The sequence below is a fragment of the Schistocerca serialis genome, unplaced genomic scaffold (assembly GCF_023864345.2).
Source record: "Schistocerca serialis cubense isolate TAMUIC-IGC-003099 unplaced genomic scaffold, iqSchSeri2.2 HiC_scaffold_1420, whole genome shotgun sequence".
NCBI lineage: Eukaryota > Metazoa > Arthropoda > Insecta > Orthoptera > Acrididae > Schistocerca > Schistocerca serialis.
In genome coordinates, this window is record NW_026047648.1 from 7,623,978 (window position 1) to 7,643,392 (window position 19,415).

The 19,415-nt window shown below is 41.1% G+C and overlaps 1 protein-coding gene across 1 annotated transcript in view; it reads right to left on the reverse strand.

The window, feature by feature from the left end:
- Positions 1-19,415, reverse strand: part of LOC126443026 (GDNF-inducible zinc finger protein 1-like) — a 115,818-nt gene that overhangs the window by 51,809 nt on the left and 44,594 nt on the right. The window contains exon 5 of the mRNA XM_050090873.1: positions 2,781-2,861. Within this exon, the coding sequence (XP_049946830.1) occupies positions 2,781-2,861 (81 nt within the window). The remainder of the gene's footprint in view (positions 1-2,780; positions 2,862-19,415) is intronic.

The following is a 19,415-nucleotide window of genomic DNA, read 5'->3' on the forward strand; positions in this document are numbered from 1 at the left end:
CTGACGATAAAGAGTTCAGAGTAGAAGAGAACAGAAGCTTTTAAAATGCGGTGTAACAGAAGATTGGATGGGTAGATTGTATAGCTTATGAGGAGGTGTAGACTATCATTATACTGCAGGCTGAAATGTCTTTAACCCCCTTTCATGTTGACACATATATCATTCAGATTTTGTGATCAGATTAACAATTTCTTGTCAGGAAGAATGCAGCACGTTATCTTCCACGTGGAGTCATCGACGGATGAAATAACTTCTATCGTGCACCGGGAGGCAGAATTACACACGTCAAAAACAAGTTTTGCATCATCTCAGTTTCGGAACCTGTACAGAAAATTGGAACAGAGATCAACATAAACATCATTTCCGCCCTTTTTATTGCTTTTATTGCACCACCATACAGCGAGACCTTCAGAGATGGCAGTTCAGACTGCTGTACACACCGGTAGCTCTAATATCCAGTAGCACGTCCTCTTGCATTGATGCATGCCTGTATTCGTCGTGGCATACTATCCACACCTTCATCAAGGTGCTGTTGGTCCAGATTGTCCCACTACTCAACGACGACTCGGCTTAGATTCCTCAGAGTGATTGGTGGGTCACGTAGTCCATAAACAGCCTTTTTCAATCTATCTGAGGCATGTTCGATAAGGTTCATGTCTAGAGAACACGCTGGCTAGTCAAGCGATGTCATTATCCTGAAGTTTCACAATATGTGCACGATGGGCGCGTATTGTCGTCCATGAAGACGAATGCCTCACCAATGTGCTGCGGATACGGTTGCAGTATCGGTCGCAGGACGGCATTCACGTACCGTACAGCCGTTACGGCGCCTTCCGTGACCACCAGCGGCGTACGTCGGCCCCACATAATGCCACCCCGAAACAGCAGGGAACCTCCACCTTGCTGCATTCGCTGGACAGTGTGTCTAAGGCGTTCAGCCTGACCGGACTGCCTCCAGACACATCTCCGACGATTGTCTGGTTGAAGGCATGTGCGACACTCACCGGTGAAGAGAACGTGATGCCAATCCTGAGCGGTCCATTCGGCATGTTGTCGGACCCATCTGTACCGCGCTGCAGGGCGTCGTGGTTGCAAAGATGGACCCCACCACGGACGTCGGGAGTGAAGTTGCGCATCGTGCAGCCTACTGCGCACAGTTTGAGTCGAAACACGACGTCCTGTGGCTGCACCAAAAGCATTATTCAACATGGTGGCGTTGCTGTCAGGGTTCCTCCGAGTTATAATCCGTAGGTAGCGGTCATCCACTGCAGTAGTAGCCCTCGGGCAGCCTGAGCGAGGCATATCATCGACAGTTCCTGTCTCTCTGTATCTCCTCCGTGTTCGAACAACATCGCTTTGGTTCACTCCGAGACACCTGGACACTTCCCATCTTCAGAGCCCTTCCTGACACAAAGTAATAGTGCGGACACGATCGAACCGCGTATTGACCGTCTAGGCACTGTTTACCTACAGACAACACGAACCGTGTACCTCCTTCTTCGTGGAATGACTGGAACTGATCGGCTGTCGGACTCCCTCAGTCTAATAGGCGCTGCTCATGCACGGTTGTTTACGTCTTCGGACAGGTTTGGTGACATCTCTGAACAGTCAAAGGGACTGTGTCTGTGATACAATATCCACGGTCAACGTCTATCTTAAGGAGTTCTGGGAACTGGGGTGATGCAAAACTTTTTTTGATGTGTGTATTATGGCACATCCTGGTACAACACATCTTGAAACATCAACAAACAGTCACTTTAATCAGGGAAAGGGGGAGGGGGGGGGGGGAAGTGTGTGGGATAAAGGTTGCACAAGTAGACCACAACCATAGAGATGGAGAGAGACCATCACAGACAGCTGTAGACTACAAGTCTTCAGACTGGTAGACAGACACACTCCCATGCACACTCCAGATTAAAAACTTCAACAAAATACATTTATTTGCGAGTAAAAGTGGACAAAAAGTGAGAGGACGAATAGGCTATTCTTCTCTTGGGTGTGTAGGTCTTTGAGTAAGATACATTTTACAGGTTAATTTCTTGCACAGCCACACGAATGAAATGCAGGAACTGGAGAACGATTTGGTGACAGGCAAAGGCACAGTCGAGATGCCGCACATATGTAATCTGGCACTGCAGTTTTAGAATGAGGGCAAGTATTTCATATGTGAGGAGAGGCACTAAGGAACCAATGATGTGAACAGAGTGGTGTGAAAATCACTTCACATTCTTTCTCTCTCCGCGCCAGGAAGTTTAATGGAACTGACAAATAGACATCATTTTGTTATATTATACACTAAAGTCTTGTTAAAAAAGCTTTTGCTTAAGATTGTACTAAGTTAGGTGTTGCGATCAATAATCGATATTGGAATTGTATGTTCTTTGTAGCTTATGACCATGAACTTTGGTCTACAATGGGTTTTCGGCCACTTGAGTGTTGGCCGCGGTTGAGTGTAGTTGTGTATCTAGTTTTGGCAATAAATGTGTTTTTGATACAAAGAAACCGTGGAATACTGCATCATTTTTCGATAGTCCAGTGATAATTAAAAAACCCGCACAATTTCTTGGACCCAGAGCAGCAAAGGAATCATCGCCTAGACAACGAGAAGCCACACGGACAATGCAGACTCGGCAGCATCAACAAAGGAGACATCATGGCCAGCTCTACTAAAGTACTATACAGCCATTAGCCACACCATAACGGTGTCCACATGGAGATAGCTTTTCCTGCACAGTAGGGCGGGTTCATGACAGAAGCAGTAACAGGAATTTGGTGCATACCTTAATTTTTGTCGCTTCTGGGACTGGAAGTGTAGCTGCACATTGATCGTGTTCCGGTTCAATTTTGATGCATACAGGATCCTGCAAAAGATATTACTTTGCTGTAAAGAACCACACAATACAAAAAATCACACTCTGAAAACTGCAATGCAAAAATTAATGTCTTCTCCAAACGGAGTCGAGCAGTGGATACGTATTGCAATGCTACTAACAAACATACTGCAGCCTGAACTGTCTTTACCTGTCTTTCATGTAGACAAGTATATCATTCTAATTTTGTGACTAGATTGACGATTTCTTGGCACGAAGAATGCAGTGCATTATCTTACACGGGGAGTCATCGACAGGAGAAGTAACTCCTGTAATGCGCCGGGGAAGTGTGTGTCAGGACCCTCGCTGTTCATATTGTACATTAATGAGCCCGCGGATCAATTGAATAGCAACCTCAGACTCATTACAAATGATGTGGTTACCTATAATGAAGTACAGATGAAAAACATGCACAAATGTTCCATCTCATCTCAATAAATGTACAAGGTGGTGAAAAGACTGTCAACTTTCTTCGAATATTTACAAATGTGAAACTTTGCACTTCACAAAAGGAAAAAAAAATAGAATTCTATGCCGACAACATCGACGAGTCACGACCGGAATCGTGTAACTCACACAAATACCGAGATATCTGTATAAGAATTTGTGGGGATATGAAGTAAAACCGTCACATCCGATTAGCCAGAGGGAACGCTGGTGGCATACATTGGTTCACTGGTGGAATACTGAGGCCATCCGATCGGCCTGCGAGGAGACCGTTTACAAAACACGTGTGCTGTTGACTGGTGCCAACTGTGTCTCTTTGATAGCGTAGTCACAGGGCAGCAGTTTTCATGAAGTGAGCAGTTTTGCATTTCTGAATATTTAAAGCTGGTTGCCAGTCTTTGCTTCATTCTGAAATCTTATCAATACTCAGCAGTGTTTTTCCATTTGTGTACAGTCACTTCCAACCAGCTGACGAATTATGTTAGCCTCAATAGTGTTAGTAGAGAAGAGTCAATCTTGTATTGTGTTTCAGTAATGTCACGTTTACATTAATGCTACAGGGTTATATGTTTTTTAACATGTCTTAAGAAGAGGAAGTGCCGAGATGTGCTGGCCGTGCACCGAGGCATGTTTAGCCACAGGGTGATCCTCATTACCGACAAACACTGTCTCCCTGTGTCCGTGTCGGATCACCCTGTGGCTAAACATGCCTCGGTGCACAGCCAGCACATCTTGGCACAGTGTTACACCGTCCGGGTTATCTGGATACTTCCCACTAACACCAACCTATCTGAACTCTGGAGATGGGAACTTGCTCTTCAATACATCCTCTCTTCCCGTTACCCGCCAGGCCTCAATCTTCGCTAATTTCAAGTTGCCGCCGCTCATACCTCACCTGTCATTCGACAACATCTTTGCCTCTGCACTTCCGCCTCGACTGACATCTCTGTCTTTGAATATGTCTGCTTGTGTCTGTGTATGTGTGGATGGATATGTGTGTGTGTGCGAGTGTATACCTGTCCTTTTTTCCCCCTAAGTCTTTCCGCTCCTGGGATTGGAATGACTCCTTACCCTCTCCCTTAAAACCCACATCCTTTCATCTTTCCCTCTTTCTTGACGAGGCAACAGTTGGTTACAAAAGCTAGAATTTTGTGTGTATGTTTGTGTGTGTTTGTGTGTCTATCGAACTGCCAGCACTTTCGTTTGGTAAGTCACATTATCTTTCTTAGTCTTAGTGGTTCAAAGCTAAATTAATTCGTGTCTGTCATATAGAATTGAGGTAGATGATTAAAACTTTCAAAAGTAAGTTTGAAAGTTTGTTTACATTAGTGTTTAGTCTGAAAGTATTTGTATGGAGTGTAGCCATGTATGGAAGTGAAACATGGACGATAAATAGTTTGGACAAGAAGAGAATAGAAGCTTTCGACATGTTCTGAGGCATCAAGGGATCACCCGTTTAGTAATGGAGAGCAGCGTGGAGGGTAAAAATCATAGAGGGAGACCAAGAGATGAATACACTAAGCAGATTCAGAAGGATGTAGGCTGCAGTAGGTACTGGGAGATGAAGAAGCTTGCACAGGATAGAGTAGCATGGAGGGCTGCATCAAACCAGTCTCAGGACTGAAGACCACAACAACAACAACAACAACAACAGTGTTTAGTTACATATTAGTACAGGCTGTGAAACTTCAGAGCCCTTGTGCCACGTTGTTCTCCACTTCTGTGTAAATTTTGCATAATTTTTTTTTTTTTATCAAACCCTGTGCAACAAATGTGGTGGTTGCCGCAGAAATCTGAAGGAGGGGGTGTTCTGTGAAGACTGTAGGTTACGGTTTCATTGGGCAAATGTAGTGGTGAGGAAGCAGGGGTACATAATGAGGCTCTTCCGTGGCAGTGTAGGTTATGTAGAAAGGACAGAAAAATTGCTGAACAGGAGGCAAAAATTTGTGTCCTTAAGGCTGAATTAGAAAATACAATTTGGAATTATGTAGGCTACGGGACAACGAAGAGACAGGGCGCTGGGAAAAGGCAGCAAGCAAAGGGCAAAAAAGGGAAACTGTTGAAAAAACTTTAGAAATTCAGTTAGTAAATCAGTTTGGCTTGCTATCTGAAGTAGTGGAGGAAGGGCCTCATCCAGATGTAGTTGAATGTAGTTTGAAGCAGAATATTAGCTTAAAGAATAAAAAGACAGGTCAGATTCAAATCAGGATAGGAATAGAAGAATTCTGCTCCTAGGCAGCAGTCATGGAAGGTGTGTAGGCCAGCAGCTTCAGGAGAAGTTAGGTGCAGGGTACCAGGTCACAAGTTTTGTGAAACCAAGAGCGAGTCTTAGCTATGCGACAGAAAACTTAGGTCAGCTATGCGCAGACTTTGAGACAGAAGATCAGGTAGGCTATGGGAGTTAGCAGGAAACAGCCTGTCAATGAATCCAAGATATAGTTAAGCACTGTTCCAGTCGAGGCTATTGGTAGGTGGCAGTACATTACACATGGCCTGCACCTAAATAGGAAGGGGAAAGATAAATTAGCTTCTCTATTAGCAAATAATGTAAGCGGGGCCACCGTCGCACAAGGGATCATCCTTCTGGTTTATGGGACCAGTAAGACAGCTTTTTAAGGTTAAAGCAAAAGCCGAAGTCCAGACAGACCACATTCAAGAAAAATAGAATAAAAGAAGTTCATGAACACTAAATAGAGACAGTATCAATTTACTTCATCAAAATATCAGGGGAATAAAAAATAAAGTAGATGAGCTGTTAGTTTGTTTAGACGATCTCAAAAATAAGAATGAGATTGCTATACTTTGTCTGTCTGAACACCATGTAATTGTGGGGATGGAAAATGTCAGTATAAACGGGTATAATTTAGCATCTTATACTTGCAGATGTAGCATGGGTAAAGGAGGAGTTGCCCTTTACACAAAACAAGGGTACAAGTGCAAAACTGTAGAAGTAAGCAAATTTTGTGTCGATCAGCACTTTGATGTTTGTGCGTGTGAACTACAGATAGATAATATAGTGTTGATATTAGCAAGAGGTACAGGTCCCCATTAGGAGATTGGGAGCTATTCATAAATAAGTTTCACCCCCTACTACGCTGTCTGTGAGACAAAAAGAAGTAGTTATTAATCTGTGGTGATTTCAATGCTAACTTTCTAAACAATTCTGAAAGGAAAAGTGAATTAGAAATGTTATTAATGACATATAACTTCGAATCAGTGATCAACTTCCAGAATGAGATTTTCACTCTGCAGCAGAGTGTGTGCTGATATGAAACTTCGAGGCACATTAAAACTGTGGGCCGGACCGAGACTCGAACTCCGGACCTTTGCCTTTCGCGGGTAAGTGCCTTTCGCGGGTAAACGCTAAGCCATGTCTCCGTAGTATCCTTTGTTTCAGGAGTGCTAGTTCTTATGTAAAGTTTGGAAGGTAGGAGACGAGGTACTGGCAGAAGTAAAGCTGTGAGGACCGGGCTCGAGTCGTGCTTGGGTAGCTCAGTTGGTAGAGCACTTGCCCACGAAAGGCAAAGGTCCCGAGTTCGAGTCTCGGTCCGGCACACAGTTTTAATTTGCCAGGAAGTTTCATATTAGTGATCTACTTCCTTACACTTATAGCTCAAGATAGTAGCACTCTAATAGATAATGTATTTGTACCATAAGAGGATGTAAAACTAGCACATGCTTTCCCCGTGATAATGGATTATCAGACCATGATGCACAATTGATTAACTTACAGAACCTAGCAGTGTGCACAGTTCAGAAAGCATTAAGTAAAAGTGTAAGGCTGGTCAACACGGTATCAATAGGGCACTTCAGAAAAAGTTTAATTGGGGAGATGTACATAATGAACCAAAAGCTAATGATAAATGCAACATATTTCTTCACAAATTTATACCTCTTTTTGAACATTGTTAGCCCAGAAAAATTACTTAAACAGTTTGAAACCTTGCATTACTACAGGTGTTACAGTGATTTCAGAAAGAAAAAGAAAATTGTATGAGTCAGCAAGAACTAGTAAAGACTCAAAAGTAATTTTACACTATAATAACTATTGTAACATACTGAGAAAAGTTGTCAGAAAATAAAATAAAAATGTATATTACAGATGAAATTAACAACTCGGGCAATAAAATCAAATCAATAAGAAACGTTGTTAGAAGAGACACAGGAAAAGTAACTACTGTGGTAGGTAGTATTACTATTAAAGAGAATGAGACCATCTTAACCAACAGTACGCAAGTAGTTAATGTAGTTAACAACCATTTCTTAAGTGTACATGAAAAAATTGGTGAGAATAGTTCAAAAGAAAAAGCCAAGCAGTCCATGGAAGAGTCAGTTTTGAGAAATCCTTGTCAGATTAATTTTCATTAAACAAATCTTTGATAAATAAATGTTCTGTTGGAGTAGATGACATCTCTAACAAGATATTAAAATAATGTGGAGCAGTCACAGGTGATGTTCTGAGCCACATATGTAATGCATCACTGACTCAAGGTATTTTCCCAGACAGGTTAAAATATGCCGTTGTCAAGTCTCTCTACAAAAAATGGGACACCACAGATGTAAATAATTACTGGCCAGTGTCCTTGTGTACAGCATTTTCAAAAAACGTCACGAAAGTAATGTATTCAAGAGTGGTCAGCCATCTCACCAGTAATGGGATACTTAGTAAATCACAGTTTGGATCTAAAAAACGCTGTTCTACTGAAACAGCAATATACAGTTTTACTGCACATAATAGAGTCTTTAAATAGTAAAATGTCATCAACAGGAATTTTCTGTGACTTATGCAAAGCATTTGATTGTGTGAACCATGACATTATGTCAGAGAAATTAAAATTCTACAGTACAAATGGAACAGCATATGAGTGGTTTAAGTCATATCTATGGAATAGGAAGCAAAAAGTTTCTTTATATGGTTTTAGTGAGTTAAGGATGTTTCCCACTTCATCTAGCTGGGGTGAAATTACTTTAGGTGTTCCACACAGTTCAATCATGGGTCCCCTTCCGTTCTTGATATATGTGAATGACCTCCCTTCTTATCTCAAACAAGAACCTAAAATGACACTGTTTGCTGATGAGACAAGCATCATTATTAATCCAGTAAAAGAGACTCCAATAGAAAATGATACAAATAATGTCTTTGGAACAGTTATTGATTGGTTTTCTGCGAATGGGCTTGCTCTGAACTTTGAAAAGACACAGTAATCCAATTTTCTAATAGACTACAATAAATGTAACACATCAACAGAAGTCAGTGGCCAGGGCAGAGCAACTAAGTTTTCGGGTGTACATATAGATGAGAATCTTAATTGGAAAATTCATATTTTGGATCTCCTAAAGTGACCAAGTTCAGCAACTTTTGCAATCAGAATAATTGCTAATTTTGAAGATATCGAAATTAGCCAGCTAACATACTTTGCAGACTTTCACTCTCTGATGTCACACAAAATAATAGTTCGAGGTAACTCAACACTCAGGCAAAAAGTATCCACAACTCAAAAGAAAGTGGTTAGAATAACGTGCTGGCCTCATAGTTGCACATCTTGTAGGCACATGTTTAAAATGTTAGACAATCTTACAACAGCCTCACAGTACATTTACTCAGTAATGAAATTTGTCCGCAACAACACGGACCAGTTTAAAAACAACAGTGACATTCATGATTATAAGAAAGAAAGGCTTACACTATCCTCTACTTGACCTATTTTTGGCACAGAAAGGGGTAAAATACGCTGCTGTACAAATTTTTAATAAATTACCATGTGAAGTAAAATGTCTGACACACAGCAGTAATAGTTTCAAAAATAAACTGAAATCACATCTCCTTGACAACTCCTTCTATACAACAGATGAATTCTTGAATAGGAATAAATAAATCTATAGGTATAACATATGCATTTTGTGCCATTTAAGGGAATATGGTAGGTAATAAAATCTTTAAGTTTAAAAAAAAAACCTTGATTTATGCGTGCCTTTCTTACACATTGACACATTCCACACAGTTACCGTGAGATTGATCAATGGAACACATAACTAACTAACTAACTGTTTGGTTATAATAGAGGGAAACATTCCACGTAGGAAATATATATCTAAAAACAAAGATGATGTGACTTACCAAATGAAAGTGCTGGCAGGTCGACAGACACACAAACAAACACAAACATACACACAAAAAATTCAAGCTTTCGCAACAAACTGTTGCCTCATCAGGAAAGAGGGAAGGAGAGGGGAAGACGAAAGGAAGTGGGTTTTAGAGGAGAGGGTAAGGAGTCATTCCAATCCCGGGAGCGGAAAGACTTACCTTAGGGGGAAAAAAGGACAGGTATACACTCGCACACACGCACATATCCATCCACACATACAGACACAAGCAGACATATTTGTCTGCTTGTGTCTGTATGTGTGGATGGATATGTGCGTGTGTGCGAGTGTATACCTGTCCTTTTTTCCCCCTAAGGTAAGTCTTTCCGCTCCCGGGATTGGAATGGCTCCTTACCCTCTCCTCTAAAACCCACTTCCTTTCGTCTTCCCCTCTCCTTCCCTCTTTCCTGATGAGGCAACAGTTTGTTGCGAAAGCTTGAATTTTTTGTGTGTACGTTTGTGTTTGTTTGTGTGTCTGTCGACCTGCCAGCACTTTCATTTGGTAAGTCACATCATCTTTGTTTTTAGATATAACTAACTGTTTGTTATTGTGCTCTTCAGTCCTGAGACTGGTTTGATGCAACTCTCCACGCTACTCTATCCTGTGCAAGCTTCTTCATCTCCCAGTACCTACTGCAGCCTACATCCTTCTGAATCTGCTTAGTGTATTCATCTCTTGGTCTCCCTCTATGATTTTTACCCTCCACGCTGCCCTCCAATACTGAATTGGTGATCCCTTGATGCCTCAGAACGTGTCCTACCAACCGATCCCTTCTTCTTGTCAAGTCATGCCACAAACTCCTCTTCTCCCCAATTCTATTCAATACCTCCTCATTAGTTATGTGACCTACCCATCTAATCTTCAGCATTCTTCTGTAGCACCACATTTCGAAAGCATCTATTCTCTTCTTGTCCAAACTATTTATCGTCCATGTTTCACTTCCATACATGGCTACACTCCATAGACACACTTTCAGAAACGACTTGCTGACACTTAAATCTATACTCGATGTTGACAAACTTGTCTTCTTCAGAAACGCGTCCCTCACCATTGCCAGTCTACATTTTATATCCTCTCTACTTCGACCATCATCAGTTATTTTGCTCCCCAAATAGCAAAACTCCTTTACTACTTCAAGTGTCGCATTTCCTAATCTAATTCCCTCAGCATCACCCGACTTAATTCGACTACATTCCATTATCCTCGTTTTGCTTCTGTTGATGTTCATCTTATATCCTCCTTTCAAGACACGATCCATTCCGTTCAACTGCTCTTCCAAGTCCTTTGCTGTCTCTGACAAAATTACAATGTCATCGGCGAACCTCAAAGTTTTTATTTCTTCTCCACGGATTTTAATACCTACACCAAATTTTTCTTTTGCTTCCTTTATTGCTTGCTCAATATACAGATTGAACAACATCGGGGATAGGCTACAACCCTGTCTAACTAACACACTACTATACCAAAATCTTAGACATGGCTGTGAAACAGCAACTTTGTAATTCAGAATAGATTGATAATCATCAGTCTACACTAATATACGTGTAAGGTATACAAATTTGTCCTGGATCTGTTTCACACGTTGTCTAACCAATTACATACCATGCTTTAACTGCTACAAATACAGGCGATAGCCCGTGCACTGAAACTGCCCTGCACTGATCAAGAGGTATATGTCCAACTTTACAGCAGCTAATTTGCTTACAAGAAAGACACTTAAAGGCCAACCCAACCTGCCATGTACGTGGCACAAATGACGGCACTTATTCACTCCGCAGTACGACGAATTACTGTGGCGGTGATCAGTCTTCTTGTAGACTGGCAGGTTGATTTATTTATTTTTGGAGTGGCGGCTGCTGCATTTTTTTGGTTTTGGGTTGTAATGCAGACATGTAGTTTTTTAGGGACTGGACACATTATGTGTAACAGTACAACTACCCAGCGTAGCTCAGGCAACTGCAGCACCTCCAAGTGACGTAAGGCACAGGAGTTCGGCGCGATTCGACTCGACGGGGACTGAAGAGTGGTTGTGTAAAAAAGAATTTTTGGTACTGTAGGATTTTAAAATCTATATTAAGTTTATAAAAAGAAAAATAATGTAGTGTTCAGCCAGTAAATATTTTATACTTGACGCACACCGCTGTCAGCGACCTCTGCAGTTTTACGTGGCAACCACTGGTGTGTGTGAAGTGCCAGTTCCCTAATGCACATCCTGTGTGGCACAATTAGGTGTCATTAGGGGAGGTTTACTATCTTTGGCCCGAAAAAAGCATGATATATGAGAATTTTTTTCTTGTGATGTGTTATAGATATCAATGTCAAATTGGGTCAAAATGTTTATTGGTATTTCCTCTACAAACTGGAATTTTTTCGACCAGAAATGTAGAAGAGCAAAGGCGGAAGTGCCGTCGGAACGAAACAAAATTTTGATGTAGACCTCCACACGCGGTACGTCACAGGTCAACCGGCTCGTCTGAAATCAAAATTGAGTTGACGTTAGCGAAGTGTATAAGATACTTTAGGAGTTATACCTCGCTTAAGTTATTTGGACCATAGGAAACAAAATGGCGGCCATTTGAAAAAAAAAAAAATAGAATTTTTTTTTTTCATCAGTTTTCCGACTTCATCGGCCAAGTAAAAATATTTATAATTGATGGATCTGAATAAAAGTGGTACAACTCCTAGACAATTTAGTTAGCTTCACCAGAAACAAAGAATCATCCCAATCGGTTGAGTAGGTTTGAAGCCACCATCTCGTGCGATTAAAAAAGTCATTTAGAGAAAAACACATTTGAAGTTTTGACTACATATAAATGCAATATTATGCAACATACATTCAATCTGCTATTCTGGAACAATAAACTAGTCCTTCCTCTTCCTCACAGAGAATGTCCTGCTCGATCCGGGACATCCTGTGCTGCTCCAGAGTCGCTAGTACGGCCGGTGACAAGCGGTTTTCGGCCACTCGAATCCGGTGGTCGTCCGAATGCTCAGCGAATTGCCTCGAATAGAGTCCCAGGGCGACGTCCATCGTTGTTACGGTCTCCAGATTTGCTGAATACCCTTCGTCGAAGCTGCTCACTGCCGGGAAAGTCGCAATCTCCACAGTCTTCGCACCAGAATGCAAATGCTTGGGGGCTAACTTCCGAACACACGTGTTCAAACTTTCATTTGAACTTTTGTGTGTTTCCTCCCAAGCGGGCAACGTCCTTGCCACAGTGCATACACCGGTTCCCATGAGATCACTGACTGAATAGTATCAGCTTCGGTCAAGAATACTGTCATAGCAACTGGGAGAGCGGTGTGCTGACCCCACTCCCCTCCTATCCGCATGCTCCACTGAGGTTGACACGGCTGTCAGATGGTCCCGGTAGGCCACTCGTGGCCCGACAACAGAGTGCTTTTTTTTTTCCTCCCAAGCACCGGTACAATAACTCATCCTCCGAAAGAAAAAAACTGGTGTGTGAAAAAGGCCGATTTCAGGCAGGTGCATTTTTTTTGTTCAACCACGAGTAACAAACACTTCCGTCCCGTATCCGGAAAAACCGTTTCAGGGGTGGATTCTAAACACTTTTATGGATCCAAAAATGCAATTTTAAAAAATCAATTTTTTGAACCAAAAATAGTAAACCTCCCCTTAAGTCATCCATATACTGCTCCGACTACTGCAGGGCCAGTTTCTGTACACCTTTGTCGGTCATACTTACAGCACGGTACATGAATGGTAAGGCAACTTGTAAAATAGAACTGTGACAAATTTCTATAACTTTCACATATATTAGTGTTCTACAATAGTATTACAAATATGTGCCTCATTTGTATAAGATTCTAGTGTCAACTGTAATCTTCTTTGTAGGACGGTTTGAAAACAGACACAGATCTCCGAAACCAGTCACTGTCGGGAAATAAGAAATAGATACTTCTCAGTGCAACCTATGACGAAGCTAGAATCATTTATTCGAATCAAAAACTAGTCTCGTAAGATATTAGTTTTATCGACGTTTGTTAACAGGAACAGTAAAACACGAAGGATCGCCAGTGCTCTAGCGACAGCGCCACACTGACCGCTACCACTGTGCCAGTCGCTGCTGGAGTTCTTGATGATCCTCTGTGTTTTCCTGATCCTGTTACCACGTGTCTATAAAACGAATAACGCAGTAGACGAATTTGGGAGCACACTCTTAAGTGGGCACATAAAATTCCGCTTTAAAAATCACCTCATTAGTAATGGGAAACAAACTGACGCTTTCCTTCGACGCTCGGCATCTTATGAAAGACGCGACGAATAGGATTCGTTTGGGTCAGCTCCGGCTATACACTGCCAAAACGAAACTGCAAATACCTGTCGAAACACCAGAGAAAATACACCTGACGACCCGTAGGGGACACACCCGCTATGTGAATTATGTTATTTTCACTGTTCTCAGTTTGTCATACCAGTCACGTCCGACGCACTTACTACAACTACAACTAACTGCACAGTTTCCCTTTTGGTCTGTCTTTGAATCTGACTTGCTCCTTCAGATTTTTTTAAAAAGTGTGTTCACTATACATATGTGTTCAAATTATTAGACTAAACGATTATTTTTGATACTCTTAATTGATCGGTTTTAATGGTTCCGTTCTGAGTAACTCACAGATCACTGAATTTTTCACAGTTGGTAGCATTTGGCATTTTCCCTCCAAATCACGTTGGTGTTAGTTGTCTCTGTACACACTTTGAAATTGTGTTTACACTAATGTTTTATGTTTCTGTGGTGTACTTCAGGTTGTTATTTATTCTATCAACTTCTTGCTACATTAACAAGGTGTTATACAGCTTGTGAAATTGCACGTTTTTTAGCTATAGCAATAAATCGTGGACTTTTCAAATAAAGTGAGGTTACGTGGAAGACAAATGATGTTTCACTTCGGAAAGTTTCGGCTGTGGTAATACTTTTTGCTGAAAATCGTTATACACAGCAAGAAATTGCTGACAGCATGAGAACATCACAGAAAACTGGCAGCAGCATCAAACTTTTAGTGCAGTGAATACAAGCGAAACAGGAAAGCAAAATGTGGACGTAAAAGAAATGTCAGTCCTAGAGCAATGAGAAGACTTACAAACATGGCAAAAATGAACTGTAAACTTACTTCTACAGACATGAGGCATCAGCTGAAAGGTTTGGGAGTTGAAGTTTCACCTATGACAGTGAGGAAGAGGCTGTTTGAATGTGGTTTAAAGGCGCGCCGACCAAGGAAAGAACAGAAAATCACACCTACGATGAAAATCGAAAGATTGCAGTGGGCTAAACAACTTCGGGAGTGGACAAATGAGGACTGGGCTAAGGTATGTGCAATGATATGGTAAATTAAGTGGGTCTGATCTCTAAATGAGGAGTTTTAGCTTGAAATTGTGATCTTTTATTGATATTGAAGGAATGCACATCTGAATTTTGGGACTGTTGAGGTCTCCTATGCTACTATTCCCAACTTAACTTGCAATTTTGTACACATGCTTCAGGTATGTTTCAGTGAGGGATCTGTATTCACTGTGATGGAAGAAAGCAGCCAGGATGTTCGTCACAGACCTGGAGAACAGTTCAGAGCTGAGTGTGTGCAGGATTGTGTGAAGCATCCGACTTCCATTGTGGTCTGGAGTGTGATGTCCATGGAAGGTCCTCACAGATTACACCTTATTGAAGGGACAATGCGGCAAGAACAATATAATTAAGCCCTCGAAAAGGAACTTTTCCCCCAAATAAATGAGTGGTTTCCTAATAAAGATGCCATTTTTATGCATGATGGGGCACCTTGCCACAAAGCCAAATGCGTTTCAAAGTACTTGGAAGAAAAGCAAATGAAAGTGTTGCCCTGACCGGGGAGTAGCCCTGATATGAACCCAACTGCAAATTTATGGGCTATTGTGAAACTGAGGACAAGGAAATTTACAATAACCACCAAACAGGATCTCATGGAGAAACTAGAGGAAATCTGGTACCATGACAATGGTATTAAAATGTCATGCAAAAAGTTAGAAAAAAACTATGCCAAACAGGATCAAAACGTTGATTAAGAACAAAGGCACGCATACAAAGTATTGAATGTTCAAACATAATCTGGATGTGGAGGAGGAGGAGGAGGAGGAGGAGGAGATTAGTGTTTAACGTCCCGTTGACAACGAGGTCATTAGAGACGGAGCGCAAGCTCGGGTGAGGGAAGGATTGGGAAGGAAATCGGCCGTGCCCTTTCAAAGGAACCATCCCGGCATTTGCCTGAAGCGATTTCGAGAAATCGCTGAAAACCTAAATCAGGATGGCCGGAGACGGGATTGAACCGTCGTCCTCCCGAATTGTATGTGGATGCAAATGTGTAATAAATGTAAAGTTTTGGAAAAAATGTCTTCAGTTTAATAATTTGAACACATCTGTAATTTTGGATTTAAATTCATTATTTGCAGCTACTGTTTTTACTGTGTTGCAACAACGAGGCAGTGCACTTGCGACTTGAAGACTAATTTCTTTCAAAATGAGAGCCTCGGGCAGGAAACAAATAAGAAAGAGGCACAGTGAATCTGGTTTACATTGACACACTCAGTTATCAGTACACTACAACCCCCTACATATTATTCCTGTAAGCACTGTGAAGACAAGATGAAACTTACACATTCCACACACACACTGACACTTAAACAGGCATTACTCCCACACTCAGTACACAAATGCAACGGGATAATCCCTAATAACAGATACGGTGGGGAGTAGACTTTTCTGCACATTCACAGATGCAGACTTTTAACAGCATACACTACTGACACAGTGAGCTCTGGATTCCAGGTGAGTGGCAATGCTGAAACACTGCCGCATCACAAACAGAGCTTCTGGCAAAAACGCATGCCGTGGTATTTTGATATTACAAAATACCTAGAAGCCGGAGAGCTTTTTGTGGCAATTGTCACAGTTTCTGTATTTACATAGAATGAATTACACGCATAAACTGACGAGATGGACAAATGCGCATCTGAACTTTGCACAAGTGAGAAAAAAATGACTGTCAATCGACCATCCCGACACGAACTGATGTCTCGACAGAGACAAAGTCTTGAACCTGCAACGTGCTAAGTTGCCACTGCATATCCTGATAGACTACAGAAGTCCAGTTACTGACATAATGGGTTTCATCAAAGACAATGATTTAAGCAGTGGCAGTATGTACTGTAAATAGGACTCTGTATTTAAATTTGTAAGCAGCTATTTTCTTCAAAAAATATCAGTACATTCAGGTAAACATTAAGCTACCAATAAGAAATATGCATGAACTATTTACCGGATTTACCCGATTAAGAGACGAGTTTTTTGCCCAAAGTGATCACTTGAGAAACATAGTGTCACCTTAAACTTAGCGACTAAACTATTGTTGTAGAGGTCAACTTTTTTACATTGTTTAATAGATTAATACAGGGGTCGTCTTACATTTGCAGACGAAGCTTTGAAGATTTTGTACAAATTAATTTTAAACAACCCTGAAAAGACGGGCACAATCAAACAATATTTGTGTTCGGATAAGCTCGGGATTTCCCAGTACACCAAAGAGCTCGATACAATTTTTTGGAACACAGTAGGAAATAACACTACATTCTATTGGCTTACAAGGTTTTGTTGTATTTGAACAGGTCTGCAATAAAAATTCTCACAGATGTACGGATACTGATACACACACTTAAGTAGCTTTTTAAGTAAAAGTAACACCCGCATGAGAAAATCTTGTTCTTCGATAATCATTACTCGATTCTGAACCCGAGTCAATATTTTGTTCGGTTATAAGAAACTAACGATTTACCGAGTGGGTTGCAAGTGAGAAATCTGCTTGCAGTACACCTATTAGAACGCCAGACTGTTATGAGCTTTTAATCAGCTTTAGAACAATATATGACATTCCGATGAAACGAGAAGAATTAATCCACAATGAAATGTCTAACAAACAACATAAATCATATTAAACTGTCTGTAATCATTGTCACGGAAATACAATATATTGGAAAGTACCACCGTGAAGATAGTACAAACACACTTTGCTAAATCACAGGATGAGCAAAAGTTTGAGAATTGGACTGAATAGTGATTGCGATCTTTTTTTATATATTAGTCACTGTTTACACATAGGACCTGAACCCTAGAAGGTATTGCCATCCACGTTTCACCTTTGCTCGAGCACAACACTATGGAAAATTGGAGAGGGGGGAGGGGGGGGGGTTTACAGTGACGGCATCTCGGCTGAGAGCTAGGAGTGCGGGGCGGAGAGTGTCGAGCAGGCGGAAATTTCACTGGGCAGCCAACTGTGGGAAAGTATACTGTGTACTGTGGGTTTTTATGTACATTTAACACGTTTAAACTGGCGTTTTCTTGAATCCATTTGCACTCTGAATCGAACTGACTATAAAATTGGACAAACGCGACAGTGGCGTACTTAGGTGTTTCGTGCAGCAATGTTGTCGACACTCGCCGTAACGTATGATGGGAATGACTGAGGGGGTATATCACCTGCTGGTCCTCACAGCCAGTGAGAGAGAGGTGGGCAAAAGATACGTTTGGAGGCGAGACACACTGTAACTCTCTCATGTCAGCTATGTGCTCACAAAAAAACAGCTGTGTTCTCATGCCCTGCAGTAACTACAACATCAGAAATTGCAACATATTCAGAAGAAACAGCCAAATATTTGCTTCACAGGTGTCCTGATAGAATGACAATGATAACAAATAGTGACATCAGAGACAACATACTAAGTAAATAAAGAAGGAAGTGAAGATTAAATTTAATGTACACGATTCCTTTTTGTTTATTTTATTTCCCATTGTATTATCAAAAAGCAGTCAATTAATAAAAGAAATAAACTTAGAATACGTATAACGTTAACTTTTTAGACAGACCTCTTACATCAATAACAGTTTGTAATTTTGATTAGTAAGAATTATTAAAAAATAAATTTTATCAAAGACCTAATTTATTGAAAAAAGGAAAAGAAAAGAAATTTGGGAAGGGTGGGGGGGGGGGGGGGGGGGGTGAAGCGTCATCCTAAACTTGGGTAAATATGGTAATATACCAAATGAACGCATTTGTATCCAGGGGAACAGCAACCGTTACAAATTAATATTCTGGAGCAACCACAGGTTACATGTAGCTTTTGCTTTACTTTAACAAGAATACAGAGGCTGTGCAAAAAGCTGTGAACTTGGCCACTGAACAACTCAGCAACTGGGCAAAAATCAACAGATTAACTACCAACACCAAAAAGACAGCTTCCATGAACTTTCACACAAGACAAAATGCAAATTCCTCTCAGCCATTTGTCACTATAAATAACCAGTCAATAGATACCGACACTGTTTTCAAATTCCTGGGTCTGTGGGTTCAAGATAACCTGAAATGGAATACACATACAGGAAAGGTAAATGCCAGGATTTCTACTGGCTGTTATGCATTGAGTGTACTGAAAACATGTGCTGACCTGAAAACATTAAACAGTGTGTACTACGCTTACATACAAGCCCACCTAAAATATGGTGTAATATTCTGGGGAAATTCTTCAACTGTTCTGAGCACATTCAGAATCCAGAAGAGAGCAATGAGGATTATTACTGGGAGCAAACGCAGAGACTCCTGCAAACCCATCTTCAGAAAGTTGGAAATCCTTACACCGCCTTGCCTCCACATTCTCGAGACTCTAAAATTTTTCAAAAACCACATAGTGCGAACTCACCCCAGAGTCGTGAAAAATAATGAAATACATGAATACAACACCTGGAAAAACGTAAACCTGTATGTTATATGTAAAAACACTCAACTGTGTAAAAAGGGAGCTTTCCACATGGGCCTCCAACTGTTCTACAATCTTCCCACTAGTATTAAGTCCCTCAAAGACAACATAAAATTTAGCAGAGCCGTGAAGTCATATTTGTTGTGTCACTGTTTTTACT